The 19,165-nt window shown below is 44.6% G+C and overlaps 2 protein-coding genes across 2 annotated transcripts in view; both read right to left on the reverse strand.

Annotated features, from left to right (window-relative positions):
- The window catches only part of LOC120064940 (kazrin-like), a 152,069-nt gene extending 148,852 nt beyond the window's left edge, over window positions 1-3,217 (reverse strand). Inside the window, exon 1 of the mRNA XM_039015540.1 lies at window positions 3,137-3,217. The gene's annotated coding sequence lies outside the window, so the exon portion shown is untranslated. The remainder of the gene's footprint in view (window positions 1-3,136) is intronic.
- Window positions 1,161-18,678, reverse strand: LOC120065535 (PR domain zinc finger protein 2-like). Its single transcript, XM_039016605.1, has 7 exons — window positions 18,564-18,678; window positions 17,851-17,954; window positions 16,335-16,487; window positions 15,053-15,179; window positions 12,603-12,716; window positions 3,504-8,158; window positions 1,161-3,285 (listed from the first exon to the last, which is right to left on the reverse strand). Exons 1-7 carry the CDS (start codon window positions 18,676-18,678, stop codon window positions 3,268-3,270), a joined length of 5,286 nt encoding a protein of 1,761 aa, XP_038872533.1. The 3' UTR covers window positions 1,161-3,267.
- Between the last annotated feature and the right edge of the window lie 487 nt (window positions 18,679-19,165).

Here is a 19,165-nt window from a genome sequence, read left to right on the forward strand (position 1 = left end):
TGACCACTTCCCATCTTACTGAAGTAGCGTCATCAATCCACTTGTCATACCGCAGTCTTACCTCGACACAAACACATTCGAAAAGTATTCAGACCCCTTCCCTTTTTCCACATTTTGTTACGTTACAGCCTTATTCTAAAGTGGATTAAATGTTGTTGTTTTTTAAATGCCCCTCAGTCTAAACACAGTACACCATAATGACAATGCGAAAACAGGTTTCTACAAAATGTTATCCTTCTATATAAGGTTCCACAGTTGACAGTGCACGTCAGAGCAAGAACCAAGCCATGAGGTCAAAGGAATTGGCTGTAGAGCTCCAAGACCGGATTGTGTCAAGGCACAGATCTGGGGAAGGGTACCAAAACATTTCTGCAGCATTGAAAGTCCCCAAGAATACAGTGGCCTCCATCGTTCTTAAATGGAAGAAGTTTGGAACCACCAAGACTCTTCCTAGAGCTGCCGCCCATCCAAACTGAGCAATCCGGGGAGAAGGGCCTTGGTCAGGGAGGTGACCAAGAACCCGATGGTCACTCTGACAGAGCTCCAGTGGCCAGACGGAAGCCACTCCTTAGTAAAAGGCACATGACAGCCCGCTTGGAGTTTGACAAGTCACCTAAAGGACTCTCAGATCATGAAAAACATAATTCGCTGCCAAGCTTGTAGCGTCACACCCAAGAACACTCGAGGCTGTAATCGCTGCCAAAGCTGCTTCAACAAAGTACTGAGTAAAGGGTCTGACTACTTATGTAAACATGACAGAGTTTGACATTTTTTATAAATTAGCAAACATTTCTAAAAACCTGTTTTTTCTTTGTCATTATGGGGGTATTGTGTGTAGATTGATAAGAAAAAGAAACATTTTATACATTTTGGAATAGGTCTAACGTAACAAAATGGGGAAAAAGTCAAGGGGTCTGAATACTTTCTGAAGGCACTGTATAAGCAGTGTATCAGTGTTTATAAAATAGATTACATTTCAGTCAGACGGTCCATAATTACTGTTCGACATATCACTATGCCTCCCAAATAGGCCTAAATACTCACCACCATATGCCAAGATTAGCAAATCTCTGGCTCAAAACAGATGCCCGAAAGTACGATGACTAAAGTTAAAAAGGACATAACCAAAACATATTAAATCATACATGGCAGCACAGACGGCAAATTGAAAAAAGGCTTTAATATATCAATTAGAACAATATGTTTTACATAATGAGGTCAACAGGGATATGTCTTTGTTCATTCATCCTCAAACATATATTAGAAGATTCTCCATTAATTTCACTCCGAAGAGAATTATCAGGAATACCGATGCAGGAAGGCAACGGAAATATCATAAATTAGCTTTATAATATATATATATATATATGGTTCAATTACATTTTTTTTCAAACATGCTACAAGCACTTGAGTCATATCCCTCTCCTCTACCTCAGCTCTAAAAGGCAGATGGTCCAGAAGGAGCAACAGTGGGGTGAGCATTGTAAACAGGGACATGAGAATTCCTCTATATAACACATCATGGGATAGATTGGGACTAATCATAATCAAAAGTACAATACTTTGTCAAAGTATGTTATAACATGTAATAGGCCTACATATAGATGACATTGAAGAAGATACACAACCTCCCAGCCACCCTTGACTACAGAAATAACCAGCAATCAAATGACCTTACTGCGGCATGTTTGCAGCTGCAAGGAACATAACTGAAGCAACTTTTCAAGGCCATCCTTATTACTGGAACACAGTGGCTTCTGCTCTCCCCTTCTACAGCCATGATTCCAATTCTCAAACCTTTTTGAAATATTTCCAAACATCATCACAGCGGATTTTTGGGGGGGCAATCCTCCGCACACGATCACCGCCGCTACATATTTCAGATTAATGCATTTGATTACATCATACAGATGAAATCAAGTCTGGGGAACTATTCAAAATTGCTCAATCTACAGGGAGTCTTAAACGAGGGCAATATTCCAACGACTATATTTCACTGACTTTCTGAGGCAACCCAGTTCTCAGTCATATGTAATAGAGATCTCCACATTCCATTCTTCACATTTGAACCCAAATCATTCAAGGATTCATACCGATCAAATCAAAACAGTTTGGCAGATGTTGTTTTTTAAAGTGCTTTCAGACAAGACTACTTATAACTATGTATGACACATCAATAAAAATGTAAGCCTCTGAGAAATCCACAATGTCAATAAACTGGATAAGTGGCAGTGTTTCTTGCCCCCCCCCACACACACACACATTTTCAATGTGGAAGGCATGTGTCATCTTCCCCCATCCCTTTCCCAGGGAACTAACTGTCAGAGGTGTACGGCTGCATTGTTCTGGTTGCGGCAGGTTGCCCTGCTGGTACTCCTCTGATAAGCAACATAAGGAAAACATGCCGGAGAGCAAACAGACATCGCAACTTTGAGATCAAGGGGACAACGGTTGTCAGCCCACACATAAGGTGCAAGCCTACCCATACGCACATTTGAACGCATACACACACACGGGACACGCTGTTTCTGACAACCCATTTCTACAGTTGAAAACAGTTCCGTTTTATCTTGGCTGATTTCTATTTTCGTCAGGAAGCCAACGAAGAGATATTCTACAATGCATTCTCAACGGAGCACTGCGTGAAATCAAACATACATATTCATTTGCAAATCATTTGTATGAATTAGAGTAGGTGCAGGACATGGAGACAGACACGCAGACAAGGGACAGGTCTCTGTCAGCTGGATTCAGCACATGCATTAAGAGACGGGAGGATTCAACAACAACCACCGAACAATGGAAACGGAGCAAAAAGAAACACCAGACCAGTTTTGTGAACGGATATAAATGATTGCCATTTGCAATATCAGCTTTTAACCGTTACGGAACCCCAACATCAATGTTACGAGTCAAGTTATGACTTACAATATATATATTATATTTATTCATTGTCATTAATAGTCTGTTTAATCCTTTCTTTTTTTGTGTTTAGAAATCTGCACCCTGTCCCAGGCTCATTTCACAGAGAGTGATGTAGAGAGCGGCGCCCCTCCCTCTGTTCAGCCAACACAGCATGTGATGTGACGGGAGTAGAGAGCAGAGTACATGTTGTCCTGTAATGGAATCAGCCCACCTCCAGATCCTCCTGTCTGTCTGTCAGATCATTGGGAAGGCCAGAGTTTCTCACCAGAGGAGAGTCAGCACAGCGACATCCTCCTAGCCAGGGACTTCTTAATCCTCAGAATCCACATTTCTCTACCTGGCTCATTTCAGCAAGTACTCCTGGAAGACAAGAGACAACAAGTATCAGCTACAGAGATACGTCTTCTCTACCTTGAAGTGCAACACAGAACCTGATAAATAGAACCACGTTGTGTTGAAAGTGTTCTCTAAGACACAAATTATTGTGTGAATGTTGATTTAAAAGTAACTTGGTATGAATTAATTAGGCAATACGTCTACATGGGCTGAGACTGGACACTGTTTGAAAGTAACCTTACCTGGGTCTGTTCAGGCTCCTGGCTGGAGAGGTCCTCTGTTTTCACCTCCACAGGAGCTGCAGTGTTGGCTATCTGCAGGCTCCGAGTCACCGGCCCAACAGCTCTCTCCCTCGCTCTCAGAGAGAACCGTTCTTTCTTAGGCGGCACCTGAGACTGCTGCTGTGGGGGCGATTTCACCTCCGCTCCCTTCTTGGGTGGCACTTCCTTGCCCATGCGTTGCTTTGTCTGAGCTGCTGGCCGCGGCGAAGAGTCACTGGGACTCTCGGAGGGCAACGGGGTGGGGGGTAACGATTGAACTTTGCCTTTTTTACTTTTCTTGCTGAGAGAAACTGTGGCAGCTGGGAAAGAGGCTGGCCTCTTGGTGCACACCTGTGTGGCAGCCATCTTTCCTTTACCCACCGGTGGTGGGGCCTCAGCCTCCGCAGGGCCAGGTCCAGAGTTGCGAGCCCGAGTTTTGCTAAGTGTTTTGGGAACCGGCTCAGCCGGCTCTGGCTGCTGGATCTCAGAGTCTGTGGTTCTCCGTCGAAGGCTCATGTTTATGTCTACAGCTGGTGTTGCCTCTGTTGCGGCTCCCCTTTTGGCCTTTTTAGAGACCGGCTTCATGGGACAGCTGCCTGCTATATGTTTACTGAGGCTGGCAGGGTAGGTGAACTCTCTGCTGCAGTGAGGGCATACGTGGACCTCCTGCTCTTGCGGCTCCTCCTCTTTAACCTGGCTAGGGGCCTTAACAGTAGCTACAGTCTCATTCCTCTGAGCGATGGCCTTCTGAACCAGCTGGTTCTTCTTCTTACTGAGGGAACTCATCTTGGTTTTGCCAGGCAGTTCTTGGTTGAAGTTGAGCCTCTTGGGTTGGCCCATTATGCGGAAGGCGTTGTGCCCTGCGTTGGCAGCAGAGGCAGGCGACAGAGAGCCGTTCTGGGGCTTCACTATCTGTCTGAGAGGGATGGGGTTCTTCTTGGGAGTGTACCGCCTCTTATCACTGGCGTTGGCACAGGCTAGTATGTGCTTGTGCAGCTCGGGCATGTTGTCGAAACTCTTGCCGCATTTGGTGCAGCGGATGGCAGTGCTGAATGTCTGGGGGATGTTGTGGGTAGTGAAGTTGGTGGCCGAGGCCACCGAGCCTGCAGCGGTGCGGTTGTGGTAGGGGAAGGGGGGTGGCTTGAAACTGGGGTAGTGTTGATTAATGCCCAGGCGTACGTCTGGGCCTTTAGGCTTGCCTCCCTCAGAAGCCATGATCTTTATAGTAGTGTACAGCTCTTCAGTTGGGTCCTCCAGTCCATCCTCCTCATGCTTCCCGTTAGTATCAGGCTGCTCCTCCTTCACATCAGAGACCCCCTGGGAGGAAGCAGCTTCAGGAGAGGACTCAGGCCCTGTGGCTACGGTTGAGGAGGTGTTACTCTCCTCTTTGGCCCTGGCTGGGTCTGTGTAGTTCTGTGGCCTGGGCTTGCCGTTCTCCACCGCAGTGTGAGTGCACGGCTGGCTGGGATGCAGGTCCTTCTGGTGCTGCTGGAGGTTGCAGAGGAAGGCAAACTCCTTGGAGCAGACGGAGCAGACAAAGATGCGTCCCACGCCGTGGAGAGCCGTGCGGTGCTCCAGCAGAGCAGGGGCGTTCCCGAACAGCTGCACGCAGAACTCACACTTGTAGGGCCACTCAGCGGCGTGCTCTAGGATGTGCCGACTGAGCTCTTTGATGGAGCGGAAGGGGTCCTCACATACATTACACACAAAGCTCTTACTGAAGGGCTCTGGCGGCGATCCCTCTTCCTCCTCCTCCGACAACGACGAGGGTTTGTCAGCAGCAGCAGACAGAGGTGAAGACCCTGTGCCACAAGGAGAAAGGACTAAGTCAGCCAGCTGATCACTGTGCTGGGGCTCCACTTTAATCACAGTGCTAGAGAGAGATGGCGGGGAGACCGCTGGTGGAGCTGGGATATCCGATATGGCAGCAGGCGAGGTCGACAAGGCAGAGAGGAGGGATTCTGTTACGGATGATAATACAGGGAGTTCAGAGCATTGGGATTTCTCCTGTCCCTCAGTAATAATCGGTTCCAGGTCTTGATTCACTTGGACATCCAGCAAACTTTGGTTCCCACTCCTAGCAGGTTTCGATTGTGTTGAGGACAGACTCAGAGCGACAGCATCAGATACCAAGGAGGGCTCCGTAGAGGGGCTTGAAATAGCTTCCCTGGTAAGAGGATCTGGATTGGAGTCTATTGGCTTATTGATATGTTCCTCATCTCCATAACTGTTACTTACTGCAGCTAACATTGTCTCTGCTGTGGTAGAGTTCGATACGCAAACTGGCTCGTCCTCACCTTGGTCGATAGATCTGGGGGACATTTTGTGGGAGAGGACAGGGAGAGAGCTGAGCGTAGGGCAGTCTGGTGAGGGCATGGTGGGTAGGACAGGGGGAGGTGGCGTTGGAGAGGTCAGGCTGGAGCCGCAAGGGGAGGAGGGGTTCATCGTGACGGGCGTTAGAGAGGGGGGAGAGGGATGGACTGATTCAGAGGGCAGATTGGAAGAGGGACTGTGAGAAGCGGTGCCTGTACCACTGCCTGCAGTATACTGAGAATCTGGGCTTCCCAGGGGAGAAGAGCCTTCCTCTTCTGCTGGGTTTAAGCCGGCATACTCGTTCATCAACACCTTCTCTAGCATGCTGGTGTTGGGCTTCTTCTTCTTGGTGGGGGGCTGTGCCGGAGATGGACTTCCCTTAGACTCTGCTGTACTCTTCCGACTCATGCTTAAATCCAGCACTACCTCCCCGGGAGTCTTGTTGAAGCTGTCCCTCCTCTTACTGATGCCGCTGGACAGATCCAAGGGCTGCTGATTACACGAGTTCCCTCCGGTCCGAGAGGCAGACCAGCTGCACCCGTTCTTCCCGCTGGGACTCAGTGTGTCCCTCTCCTCCTTGCTGGACAGACTCCAGGCAGGGGACATGCCCAGGGTCTCCAGATTTGGCACCTTGAGGGTGTACGACGAGACCCCAGCCTCGTTCTTACAGCCGTTTGCTTTCAGCGCAGGGCTGAGCTGTGGAGATGAGGAGGGGGAAGCTGTTCTTCTCTTGAACCTGCCTGAGGCTGCAGGTAGAGACGTAACGGAGAGAGGGGGAGCTAATCTGTGCCTCTCTGCCATCAGGGCGATGGCAGGTTTCTGACTGTCTGTCTGAGTCTGGAGGAGCTGTTTGAGCTTAGGAGACAGATAGATCGTTTTCTCCTTTTGAAATGCTAATGAGTCTGAGGACTGAGGGAAGACACTTCCCACCAACAAGGCGGATGAGGAAGACGTGGAGGAGGAAGAGGAGGCGGAAGAGGACCCAGTTTCAGACTCCATTTTAAGACTTGGCATGAGCGGGGGTGTCGACGTTCTCCTTTTCGACATGGGCTGGCCGAGATTCGAGACCTGCCTCACAGCACATGTCCTGGCATCCACTTTGAGAGCCTGACTGATCTGACTGGCGCTGATGACCACTGCGTCGAGACCAAACAGTGCTGCAGAACTGGAGTCCACTTCGATCACCTCACAGCCGCTGACTGAACTAGCGGACAGGATCTTGCCGTCGATGTACAGGCTGAGATTCTCTGAGATGTTATTGGATATGTCGACCATGTACTCCTCTCGGTCCCCCTCATCCTCAGTGTCTGCACTGGGCACATAGACGAGGGGTGGGCTGACACGAGGGGACTGTTCAGGCAGGTGATGCAGCTGCTGCTGAGATGGGCTCTCCTGCAGCAGCATGCCTTTCCTGCGGACACCCTTGGGCAGTAAGTGGCGCTCGTGGATTCTGCGCTGGTGTCTGCGCATGTTGGTGTGAGTGCCGAAAGCCTTATTACAGTACTTGCAAGGATGAAGCTCCTTTGTCTCTCCATTCTCATCCACGATAAACGGCCGATCACTCTCAGCCGCAGGGTCCTTCCTCACAACCTCAAGGATCCCCATAGGTCCTCCAGGGACAGGGGAGCCCCTGACAACATAGTGGCCAGAGACAGTGCCACAGTCTGGGCTCGAACCACCAGCCTGCCCCAGAGGAGTGAGTAAAGTAGCAGTCCCAGCTAGTGAGCCAGGCCTTTGGCCTTTGTTTTTTGGCCCGTTCTCATGCCTCCGCTCGTGCCGCCGCCGCCCCACCTGCGAGCCGAAGGACTTGCCACAATAACGGCATTTGAATGTGTGCGTTTGCTGGTTTGCGGTGGCATGGATGTGTGTGTGGCGCTCCAGGCCCTGTTTGGTGGAGAAATGGCGCTCGCAGTGCTGGCAGGGATGGGACTCCTCTCCGTGGGGGTCACCTTCCAGGTCAGGGTCAGGGTCAGGGTCTGCCTCTGGTTCAGCCCTTGGTAAGGATGAGGCAGTCTCAGTGTCATGCTGAAGGCTCCCAGGCCCCTCCTCAACTGGGCTGCTATGGCTTAGTGGCAGATCAGGCTGCTCACTCCTCTCCTCTGGCTCAGCTTCAGTAGCAGACTGAGCACTCTGCTGTGTCAGCGACAGCGGCTGCTGCAGATGCCCTGGGTCTTCCTCTTCATCATCCTCCTCCGCTTCCCCTCTCATTGCTGCTGAGATGAAATGGGCTTGAGAGAGGCCGTTCCTCCCCATGGGGGAGCTCTCCCGAGTCCCCTTGGAAGGCCCTGGTGATGGGGAGAGTCTCTCATCTTCCTCAATTGGACCTACAACAACAGCAGAACAACAACAGTTAGTTACATCATTTAAATGTGAAAAAATTAATTTTAAGAGAAGAGTACAGCTGAAATGGTTGAAATACATGAATAACAGGATTTAGCTAGCTTATACCTAGGGCTGTTGCGGTGACCGTATTGCCGCCACTAACGACTGCAGTAAAATGCCACATGACCGTTGAGTCACGGTAATCTCCTTATGCACTCAGGTCATGCGTTGGTAGGACCCTAACGACCAACAGGTACTAATATCCTGGTTCTCACCACTCTATTGTCCCTCTAACCCCTCTGTCATCAATGCAAATGCAATAGAAAATCATAAACACTGGTCATCAAAACCGCATCATCCTTTTAAAACTCAGCATTTCGCTACACTCGCATTAACATCTGCTAACCATGTGTATGTGACAAATACAATTTCATCTGGTCATCTTGAAGAGAGAAGTTCAACAGCAGGTTGAAACTGAGTGTAAAACAGGGTCGTTGTGGATGTTGTTTCAAAGTCTAACTACAAAATGGACAACTCTTTCGAAGGTGGTTACTAATTCATAATACCCATACACATATTAGAGCTTATGAATGAGCCCGAGCACAAGCCTCCCCCCCCCCAAAAAACTAAATCAAAATATGATTGTGCTGTTATACAATACATCGCCTACTGCATATTACGCATGGCAGGAAACACATGAAACAAAACTGATTTAAGAGGTCTTTGGTACATAATTGGTCAAGCAACCTATACTCCAAAATGAAATGCATTCTAGTAATCACCTTTGAGTGTGGACTGTATCATTATGCATACTGGATGGACTGGTTACCTTATGCTACGCTCCAAACGTTCTATCCATGAGTCTGGGGGAAAACGTCTAGCCCTAGGTCAGGTATTCCCAAACTGGGGTATGCGCAATGCCGTCGGGGGTACGCTAAATATTTGACTTTTCTTCACATTTTCAAACAGTCCATTTATATTTTCCAACGGGGCTATACTTTTGGGCGAGTTTTTTTTTCTGAGTATGAGTAGACTCATTTCACTGCCAAAAATACAATTAAACCATCTAGTGTTCAGCGAAATAACAACACAATGTCAAATACAGGTAGCCTCGTCAAATACTGAACATCAAATCACATTAAGTGTTACTCTCTCGCGGGAATTCCACTAACGGTCCATATGTAGCCAAAAGTAGCTGCTGCTCATGTTGGTACCTGTACTGATGGCGCAAAAGCCATGACAGGGAGGCATAGTTGAGTGGTAACACGCGTGGAAGCAGTTGCTCCAGATGCCACTTGGGTACACTGCAGCATCAAGGCTCTTGCTGACAAAGGAATGCCGGACATCTTGAAAGATGTTTCAGACACTACAGTGAAAATCATTAACTTTGTTAAAGCAAGGCCCCTGAACTCTCGTGTATTTTCTGCATTATGCAATGATATGAGCAGCGACCATGTCACGCTTTTACAACATACAGAAGTGCGCTGGTTATCAAGGGGCAAAGTATGGACACGTTTTTTTTAAATTGAGAGACAAGCTTAAAGTTCTTTACTGACCATCATTTTCACTTGTCTGACCGTTTTCATGATGACGAGTTTCTCACACGACTGGCCTATCTGGATGATGTTTTTTCTCGCCTGAATGATCTGAAACAACGATTACAGGGACTCTCCGCAAAATATATTCAATGTGCGGGACAAAATTGAGGAGTTGGAGCAGATTAAGAAGTTGGAGCTCTTCATTAACAAGGACAACACACAGGTCTTTCCATCATGATTTTGTGAGTGCAAATTAACTCAAGCTTACGGACAATGTCAAATGTGATATAGCAAAGCACCTGTGTGAGCAGGTACTTTCCCGAAACGGACGACACAAACAACTGGATTCGTTATCCCTTTCATGCTCTGCCTCCAGTCCACTTACCGATAACTGAACAAGAAAGCCTTATCGAAATTGCAACAAGCGGTTCTGTGAAAATGTTATTTAATCAGAAGCAACTGACAGATTTCTGGATTGGGCTGCACTCTGAGTATCCTGCCTTGGCAACCACGTACCTAAGTGAGAGTGGATTCTCGGCCCTCACTAGCATGAAAACTAAATACAGGCAAAGACTGTGGAAAATAATTTAAGACAGACTCTCTCCAATACAACCCAACATTGCAGAGTTATGTGCATCCTTTCAAGCACACCCTTCTCATTAACCTGTGGTGAGTTATTCCATTTTTGATGAACAAAAGCTTTTATATGTAAGATGGTTAAATAAAAGAGCAAAATGACTGATTATTATTATTATATGTGCCCTGGAGCTCTTTGTCACTTCCCACGACCCGGGTTGTGACAAAAACTAACTAATTCTTATGTTTAATAAATGTATCGTATAGTGTATGTGTGGCAGGCTTACAATGATGGCAAAAAAAAAAAAACATTTGAGAGTGCACTGACCCTGGTGCTAGAGGGGGTACGCAGCTGGAGGTTGAATGTTTGAAGGGGTACGGGACTATAAAAAGTTTGGGAACCACAGCCCTAGGCGATGCTGTTGGTTTATTGATTGTGCAGGGCTGCTTACAGTTCGCTTACAATTATAGTGAATTTCTATATGATTTTGAATAGCCTAGTAGTTTTTTAGATTTTCATCATGAATAGGATGATATTACCTTTAGCTACAGAATCTCACCACCATGTGTTTCCATCTCCTCCCTGTCTCCTTTATTCCTTTCTCAAGCGTGCAGACTGGCTATCAACAGTTTAGTCAAATATATTTTGTTAGCGAAAACATGTTACTAACAATGTTCCCGAACAGATTTGACTTGTTTTCCCAAATTAAGCACTGGGTAGGTGGTGCAGGAAGAGGGTTGGAGAGCCCATGGCATACAGAGTTCGGGTGGAATATCACCTGTCGCACAGGGAGACCATGCTCCTCAAACAGTGGTTGATGTGTGGAGGGAAATGTATCCCTCAGCTGCTCATATTACGCACATGCTCAGCTATAAAACCAAAGTAGCCTACCAGGCATCATTGAAAAACAGACTGGCGGGAAAGATCGAGGCCACCATTCCCTATTTGAGTGCATACAGATGCCATGTCTTTTCCCCCCTGTTCCTGCCCATTTGATAAATAGGCCATTCTAAATCGAAACTAATTTGACATATCAGTAAATACAAGATTCAATTCAGAATAGTATGATGGGTGAAAATATGTTCACTTGAGAGAACAGCTATGCAGCCTGATGCAAGGAACAGAGCGCAAGCTTTTTCCCCAACTTTCTCTATCATCAATAGACTATAGTCACATCATGCAGCCCATATAGGTTTTGATTTCTAGGACATTCTGAGGTTTGTATCATTCGCAAGTAAAGTTCCCAAGTAACTCTAAACCTAGCATATAGGACCTGTTAAAAATTATCACTTTTTACACTGAACATAGCCACTTCACATGCACACTTGCTCCGGAATGGGAAAAATATCATTTCAGGTAAGTTCAATTATATTCTTCTTACTATAAAATCATATAATATAAAATAATGGCATGGGACTTACAAGCATATCTTTTCAGCTAAATGAACAAGCCTACAGCCTATGGCATGGAGCATAGCCAGAAAACATAGTTGGCCAATTCATATTCTGTTATTCTAAAATACATTTTATTCATATCATAAAGTTTCTTTAGGTCTAAAATAAACAATGGATTTATTGTGATGGTGTATTATTAATTTTATTATATATTTGTTTTACCCCTTTTTCTCCCTAATTTCGTGGTATCCAATTGGTAGTTAGATTTGTATCATCGCTGCAACTGCCGTACGGACTCATGAGAGGCGAAGGTCGAGAGCCGTGCGTCCTCCGAAACCGACCCGAAACCCGACCCAACCATACCAACCAAATCATACTGCAAATTCTTGACACAATGCCCACTTTAACCCGGAAGCCAGTCGCACCAATGTGTCGGAGGAAACACTGTGCACCTGGCAACCGTGTCAGCGTGCACTGCGCCCGGCCCGCCACAGGAGTCGCTAGTGTGTGATGGGACAAGGACATCCCTGCCGGCCAAACCCTCCCCTAACCCAGACGACGCTGGGCCAATTGTGTGCCGACCCATGGGTTTCCCGGTCGCAGCCGGCTGCAACAGAGCCTGGACTCGAGCCCAGAATCTCTAGTGGCACACTGCCATGCAGTGTCTTAGACCACCGCGCCACTAGGGAGACCATCAACATTTTACCTGTAGATGTTCCAAAGGTGCACATCAGTGGCTTGAACGCAGCTGGTATGCATGGAGGCCTGGAGATGCTAAACTTGTTTATGTTAATTAACGGTCAATTACCGTGAGACCGGCAGTCTTTTGCATGACAATAATTGGCTGACAAAATGTCATGACCGCCACAGCCCTACTAACACCTCAACTGACTCCCCAAATGAAACAAATATCCATAATAATGGGAGAACTACTAACCTTCCTCTGTGTCCCACATCTCTCTGACAATAGGTTTGGTTACGCCTGTTTGCCTGGGCCCACGGAATGCACCCAAACCAGCCTGTCTGGCTCCCTCCAACAGCTTTCTTCTGGCTAAGGGGGAAAGCACACATCAACCAACAAACATTAGCTAAACTCAAATAAACCATTTCACACCAAAGCAATACTGGTAAATTGTGGAATTATTATTTCAAAAAGTTGACATTGGACTACTTCTATGTAAGTAAATCCACTATTAGAAAAGGAGATTTTCAGATGAGTAAACATCTAGCGGGGGAAGTGCACTAATTCCTTTCACACCTCCACTCACAACTGTGCTGCGTATTGGTTGGCACTTAAAACTACGTGTAATTACAAACTCATAACATTAAAATGTGGCTAACAGAAAGCAAAGCAAGATATGACTGCTGAACAGGATCTGAAAAATGTAGGTCAAGTACCACGTGTGCTTATGTAAAATTTTCTTTGAATATTAACAATGTTTTGTTTTTTTTACAAGCTGCTGCGGGTTAAAAAGTCTGTTAAGAGTCCAATACATTAAAATAAAATTGCTGGCCAAAATTACTTTTAACAGCCTTGATGCCCTCATTCTGAATATTTCAAGAATAAAACGCTCGTCTTGGCTACATAATGAACACACAAATGTGAAGTGAATTATGGAATGGCTCATCATTGTGGTATTTATGGCCCTAGGCAGGAGACCATTTTAAGTTTTAATCTCAGCCTGCCTCAAGAGACTGGGCTAGCACCCAGTCATCACTGGAGTTGCTGTGACAAGAAGGTAATCTGGCATGGTCTACAAAGCCTGATTCATGCCACAGAAACACATGCTACAGCTCAGTCATCTGACAAGCATGGTCAAATACATTCTGCAAAATAAAAACTGTGACACTCAAATGGGTGTCAGAAAATGTAACAAGTTTGAGTGCTTGGAAACAAGTATTGAAATGTTGCTAGCATTTAGGCTTTCTACCCGAAGTACCCACTTATTGTTGTGCATTTGATACAGATATTCTAATATAATTTAGCATAGAGGGATTGCAGATGAATGACAAGCATGCTCAATCTCAATATTACACAACTCAGAATGTTGAGACTTCTAACATCTCACTGAGTCAACAAATCCTACTGCAAATTCAAAAACAGACAAGGGTTGCATGCATAGGCCTACACCACATATAGACAGACATACAGTAGCGACTGTGGATATACCACCAACACTAACATTTTCCTTCATATTGAAAAATAAACACTAGGCCAATTACATGGAGAAAAAATGTCTCAAATTCTATGGATTTCATTCTAGCAGCTAGCCTAAATCAAAAGATAATTATGGAAAATGCAACTCAATCTGAAGGTTTAGTATTGTTGAGAAAGGAAGGGTGGGACTTCAGAGCTTGTGCAACTGCATTCATCCAGGGCCTAGTCTGCACTACCTCAACTTTGCATTGGTTTTGGCTGAATAGCTAGCTACCCTCCCTAGGCCAAATGAAAATAGAGCTCACACTTACCTGGGGAAATTAACAAAATATCTAACCGTTCAGCTAAGTAGTCTTGGTTACATCGAAAAACTAAAACAAAGCGTGTTTATTTTCAGGGCAAGCATATAGTCCTTGCGATGGTACAGACAAAATTGATAACTTATCCAGCTAGCTAACAGTGGGTAGCTGGCTAGATGTAGCTTACGTTAAGGGTTTACAACACATGTATGACATATACCTAGCTCCTTTTTCCCATTATCACAACGGCCCTGTTTTGATCAGTTAGCCATTTGCTAAACACAAAGCCAGCGCTTGCCATCTTCCCTGTACGGGTTGTCTGGCACGTCCGGGCTTGATTTAGCCTGCTAGCTACCTGAACTGGATTGACAGGTCCGATCGAAACAAACAGATCAGACTATGAAATCCATAACCTGCCAGCTTTGTAACATAACTAACTAGTTGGGTACCTTTTAAATATAGGTAAGTCTCTAATGTAATCAACCGATCAGATAACGTGGCTCGCAACTGAGTTGTAAATTTGGAAAGGACGCGTCATATAAAACGACATGATGAGTTAGCTAGCTAACTTATTATTCTGATTTATTTAGCTGACTAGCTAATGTTGACAGTGACGTACTGCCTGTGTTGTTACATAATAGCTACCAATTTAGCTGCAATCACACTCTTTTATACGAATTAACAGTAATATAAAAGTAGCTAACTTTCTGAGATTGAAAGTTTGGAAGGAAAAATGAACTGCATCAAAACCTCGCTACAGTTAGCTAAGCTAGCTAGCATGCTATCAAGAATTAAACTTTGAAATGGCATAAATACCATTTTCTTCGACTGCTGCTACCCACTGCGAACTACCGTATCGAATAGGTTGGTGAATAATCTCCTGCAAAATGTATGACAGGATTTGTTTTATTGTAGGGGTGTACGCCTTACCTCGCTTTGCCCTGGGTGAATTTTTCTTGCTCAGACTGCTGCCTCTTTCTTCCTCTAATGCAGCTGTTATCTCAGGGTTGTCTTCCCCATTGTACCACACCAGCAGCTCATCCCCTGGCCCAATTGGCTGTTACAAGGAAAGAGGAGAGTGGGAACCAATCAGAGACATGTTTGCTAAAAGACAGGACGAAATATTTGGGCCCCTGTCGTGTCTGTCAAGTCAGAGTCCAACAACAGGAATGTTAGGTCTTGACATTTTGGTAGCTATGGTAGTTGGGTGGTAAACGGTATTTTAAAATGTAAAATGTAATTATTTTTATGTTAATTATTTATTAGCCTACCCAAGTATACGAGAGATAACATAAACATTTAAAATGTGCATGAATTATAGAAAGAGGTACTTACAATGGTAAACATAGCAAAGACCAAAAGGTTGTAATTCTCTCATTTGGCTTTAAAGCAGCAATCAGCTGATGAAACACTAACAAAGCTTTTCCCACCCCTATTTTCAGTAAAAAGCTGAGGGTTGGGGCAGGACAAATGTAAGCACTCTCAAATTCATAGACAGAGCTATGGATGCCAGGACTAACCATCCATGACAACAATGATCGCTTTAACCATGTTTTGAGGCTATATAGTGTTTGTTGACATTTACTTTCTTTACAAACATTGGATCACAACAAGCTTCCATTTTAGATTCTGATGGGTTACGACAGCTAAACTAAGCTAATGGGGCATTTATAAGTTATATACGTTATATTCTTCAAGAATCAATAGGTACATATCATTAATTTATTAGTCCAAAAATGGATGTAGCAACTGATTGCCCCTTTAATAAGAATCTAAATAGCCAATACTCGAGATTCACATTAGAGCTGGGATGATAAACCGCAAATGATCGAATCTGACCATACAGATCACTTATCGCAGGCATTTTGCTGATATCGTTCATTACGATAAGTAGCCCATACTAGAGAAATGTTAAGCTTTAAATTAAATAACTTTGCTTATATGGGTGATAGTTAATGGGACAATTGATCAAAACTAGTAGTAGTAGTTTAAATGAAAAAAAAATGTAACTATGGTGCACATTAATTATTATAAACATATTCTATTCATCGTTATTGCATCAATTCAAGTAATTTATCCCAATCTGGATTTTTTGTCCATATTGCCCAGCTCTAATTCACATACCTAAATAGCAAACCATCCCATCACTCTGCTTTAGTGATCAACTGAATGAGAATAACATTTTACCAGTGAGACTAAATGTCTAACTTACCCGTAACACTTTGTAGTAAATGGCTCGGTTTATCTCCATGGGGAAAAGGTTCTGTTCTTGAGTGGAGTTAGCCCAGTTTACATACCGTTGCCAGTTCCCCTTCATGGGGTCTGTGGCATCCACACACATCCAGCCCCTGGCTGGAAAATACGCCTACAGAGGACATCTTGGTTATCGAGCGAATATTCTTTCAAATGTATGTATGAAAATGGATAACAGCATATATAATAGGGAGGGTGTCCTGTGCCTGTAATATGTACAACCTACAGTGCCAGTCAAAAGTTTGGACACCTACTCATTCAAGGGTTTTTCTTTATTTTTACTATTTTCTACATTGTAGAATAATAGTAAAGACATCAAAACTATGAAATAACACATATGGAATCATTTAGTAACCAAAAAAGTGTTATATTAAAATATGTTTTATATTTGAGATTCTTCAAAGTAGCCACCCTTTGCCTTGATGACAGCTTTGCACAGTCTTGGCATTCTCTCAACCAGCTTCATGAGGAATGCTTTTCCAACAGTCTTGAAAGAGTTCCCACATGCTGAGCACTTGTTGGCTGCTTTTCCTTCACTCTGCGGTCCAACTCATCCCAAACCACCTCAATTGGGTTGAGGTCGGGTGATTGTGGAGGCCAGGTCATCTGATGCAGCACTCCATCACTCTCCTTCTTGGTCAAATAGCCCTAACACAGCCTGGAGGTGTGTTTTGGGTCATTGTCATGTTGAAAAACTGATTATTGTCCCACTAAGCACAAACCAGATGGTATGGCGTATCGCTGAAGAATGCTGTGGTAGCCATGCTAGTTAAGTGTGCCTTGAATTCTAAATAAATCACTGACAGCTCACCAGCAAAGCAACCCCACACCATCACACCCTTCCTTTCCTGTGGTGGTCCTCATGAGATCCAGTTTCATTATAGCGCTTGATGGTTTTTGCGACTGCACTTGAAAAAACTTCCAAAGTTCTTGACATTTTCCAGATTGACTGACCTTCATGTCTTAAAGTAATGATCGACTGTCATTTCTCTTTGCTTATTTGAGCTGTTCTTGCCATAATATGGACTTGGTCTTTTATCAAATAGGGCTATCTTCTGTATAACACCCCTACCTTGTCACAACACAACTGAGTGGCTCAAACACATTAAGGAAAGAAATTCCACAAATTAACAAGACACACCTGTTAATTGAAATGCATTCCAGGTGACTACCTCATGAAGCTGGTTGAGAGAATGCCAAGAGTGTGCAAAGCTGTCATCAAGGCAACGGGTGGCTACTTTGAGGAATATCAAATATCAAATATATTTTGATGTGTTTAACACTTTTTTGGTTACTACATGATTCCATAGGTGTTATTTCATAGTTTTGATGTCTTCACTATTATTATACAATGCAGAAAATAGTAAAAATAAAGACAAATCTTGGAATGAGTAGGTGTGTCCAAACTTTTGACTGGTACTGTGGATGTGTGTTAAGGTTGATCTGAGGCTATCGCTCTATCCTCTGCTGCTCACCTCCCACATGTAAACATTGCTGGACACCTGGGACCTCTTTTTCTTCTCTCCTACAAAAGGGCCGAACCTCTTGCCTTTAGGAATCGGCCTAGAGGCCCAGACACCTGGGGAAAAGAGTGGAATGAAATTCAAAATTTCACCATGCAATATAGAGAATCTTTCAGTTTCTAAAAATGTGTTAAGATGCTCTGATTCTCTGAGGCATGCCAGGACAGGCTGGAGATGCTTTTTTAAATATAATGTACTCTACTTCCACTACCTTATCTAGTTCATCCTCTCCCTTGTGATCACTTGTTGTTACTGTATGATCATCAGTATCAGGAGCTCCACTCATCCTAGGGCCCTGTGTTTTGATTGGTCATTTAACCTGGATTTGAACCTTTATTTAAAAGCTTTTTCATCAAACTTTCCCCTTTTATTTTTATGTCAGATGGACCAACACCATCCTCAGACAATTGCTTTCATTTTTGGTGTAATTATCATTTCTGGAAGGAAGGTTGAAATCCAGGTCATGATCAACCAAAACACAGGGCCCTAGACCACACCAGCGAACACCACAGAATCAGAAACCACACAACCACTCACTGTTTATCGTAAGATACACTGCTGCTATTGGAATTTTATCACCAACAAACGATCATGTATCACTTATCTACGAAACTGAAAAGTAATGTGACGTTAGAACAAACCCAAGCAGCTCATTTTCAACTCACCAATACGACTTTGATCAACAGCAGAGGGGCTTAGTCTCAGGCCATCGGGCAAGCTCTTCCACACATGGTGTGGAATGTCAGCAAGCGTTTCCATTGTCCCTCCAGGAACAGCCATGGTCACCTAGAATATAACACATCCTCATGTCTCAAACAGACCAACACCCTGACCAAAACATTTTAAAAACTGTCACACCGGGAACACTAAAACTCATGTACAGAATGGGCATAAATGTATTGGCTTTTATTTAACCTACTCAGGTAAGACTCTACATGGACTCTGGGTCTGGCACTTTCAGCAGGCTGTGCTCACATGGATCTAAAGGGGAGGCAGCACAGGAGACATGGTAGGATAAGAGCATTGAGGCTGACTGCCAATGCCACATGCCGGCAGAGTCACTGTACTGACTATCAAGGGGATAGCTATCAATACTACTCAACTATAATTATGTGTGCATGACACTAAAATGTAAAGATGAACTGTCCCTGTATTAACAACAAAAGGTTGCAGTATATGATCTGCCAATACCACACAGATATGCATGTTTGTTGAATCAAGTTGTTCTTATTTCAACAAGCTTGAGGAGAAATATCCTTTTGTAAGA

Source organism: Salvelinus namaycush, chromosome 20, assembly GCF_016432855.1.
Source record: "Salvelinus namaycush isolate Seneca chromosome 20, SaNama_1.0, whole genome shotgun sequence".
Lineage (NCBI taxonomy): Eukaryota > Metazoa > Chordata > Actinopteri > Salmoniformes > Salmonidae > Salvelinus > Salvelinus namaycush.

Excerpts from the sequence above, each read along its gene's own strand:
- LOC120065535 (XM_039016605.1), bottom strand. The coding sequence starts at position 18,678 with ATGGCTGTTCCTGGAGGGACAATGGAAACGCTTGCTGACATTCCACAC. Across the intron at positions 15,180-16,334 it reads TTTACTACAAAGTGTTACGG|CCAATTGGGCCAGGGGATGA; the intron begins GTAAGTTAGACA and ends TCCTTGTAACAG. Across the intron at positions 12,717-15,052 it reads TTCACCCAGGGCAAAGCGAG|CCAGAAGAAAGCTGTTGGAG; the intron begins GTAAGGCGTACA and ends TTTCCCCCTTAG.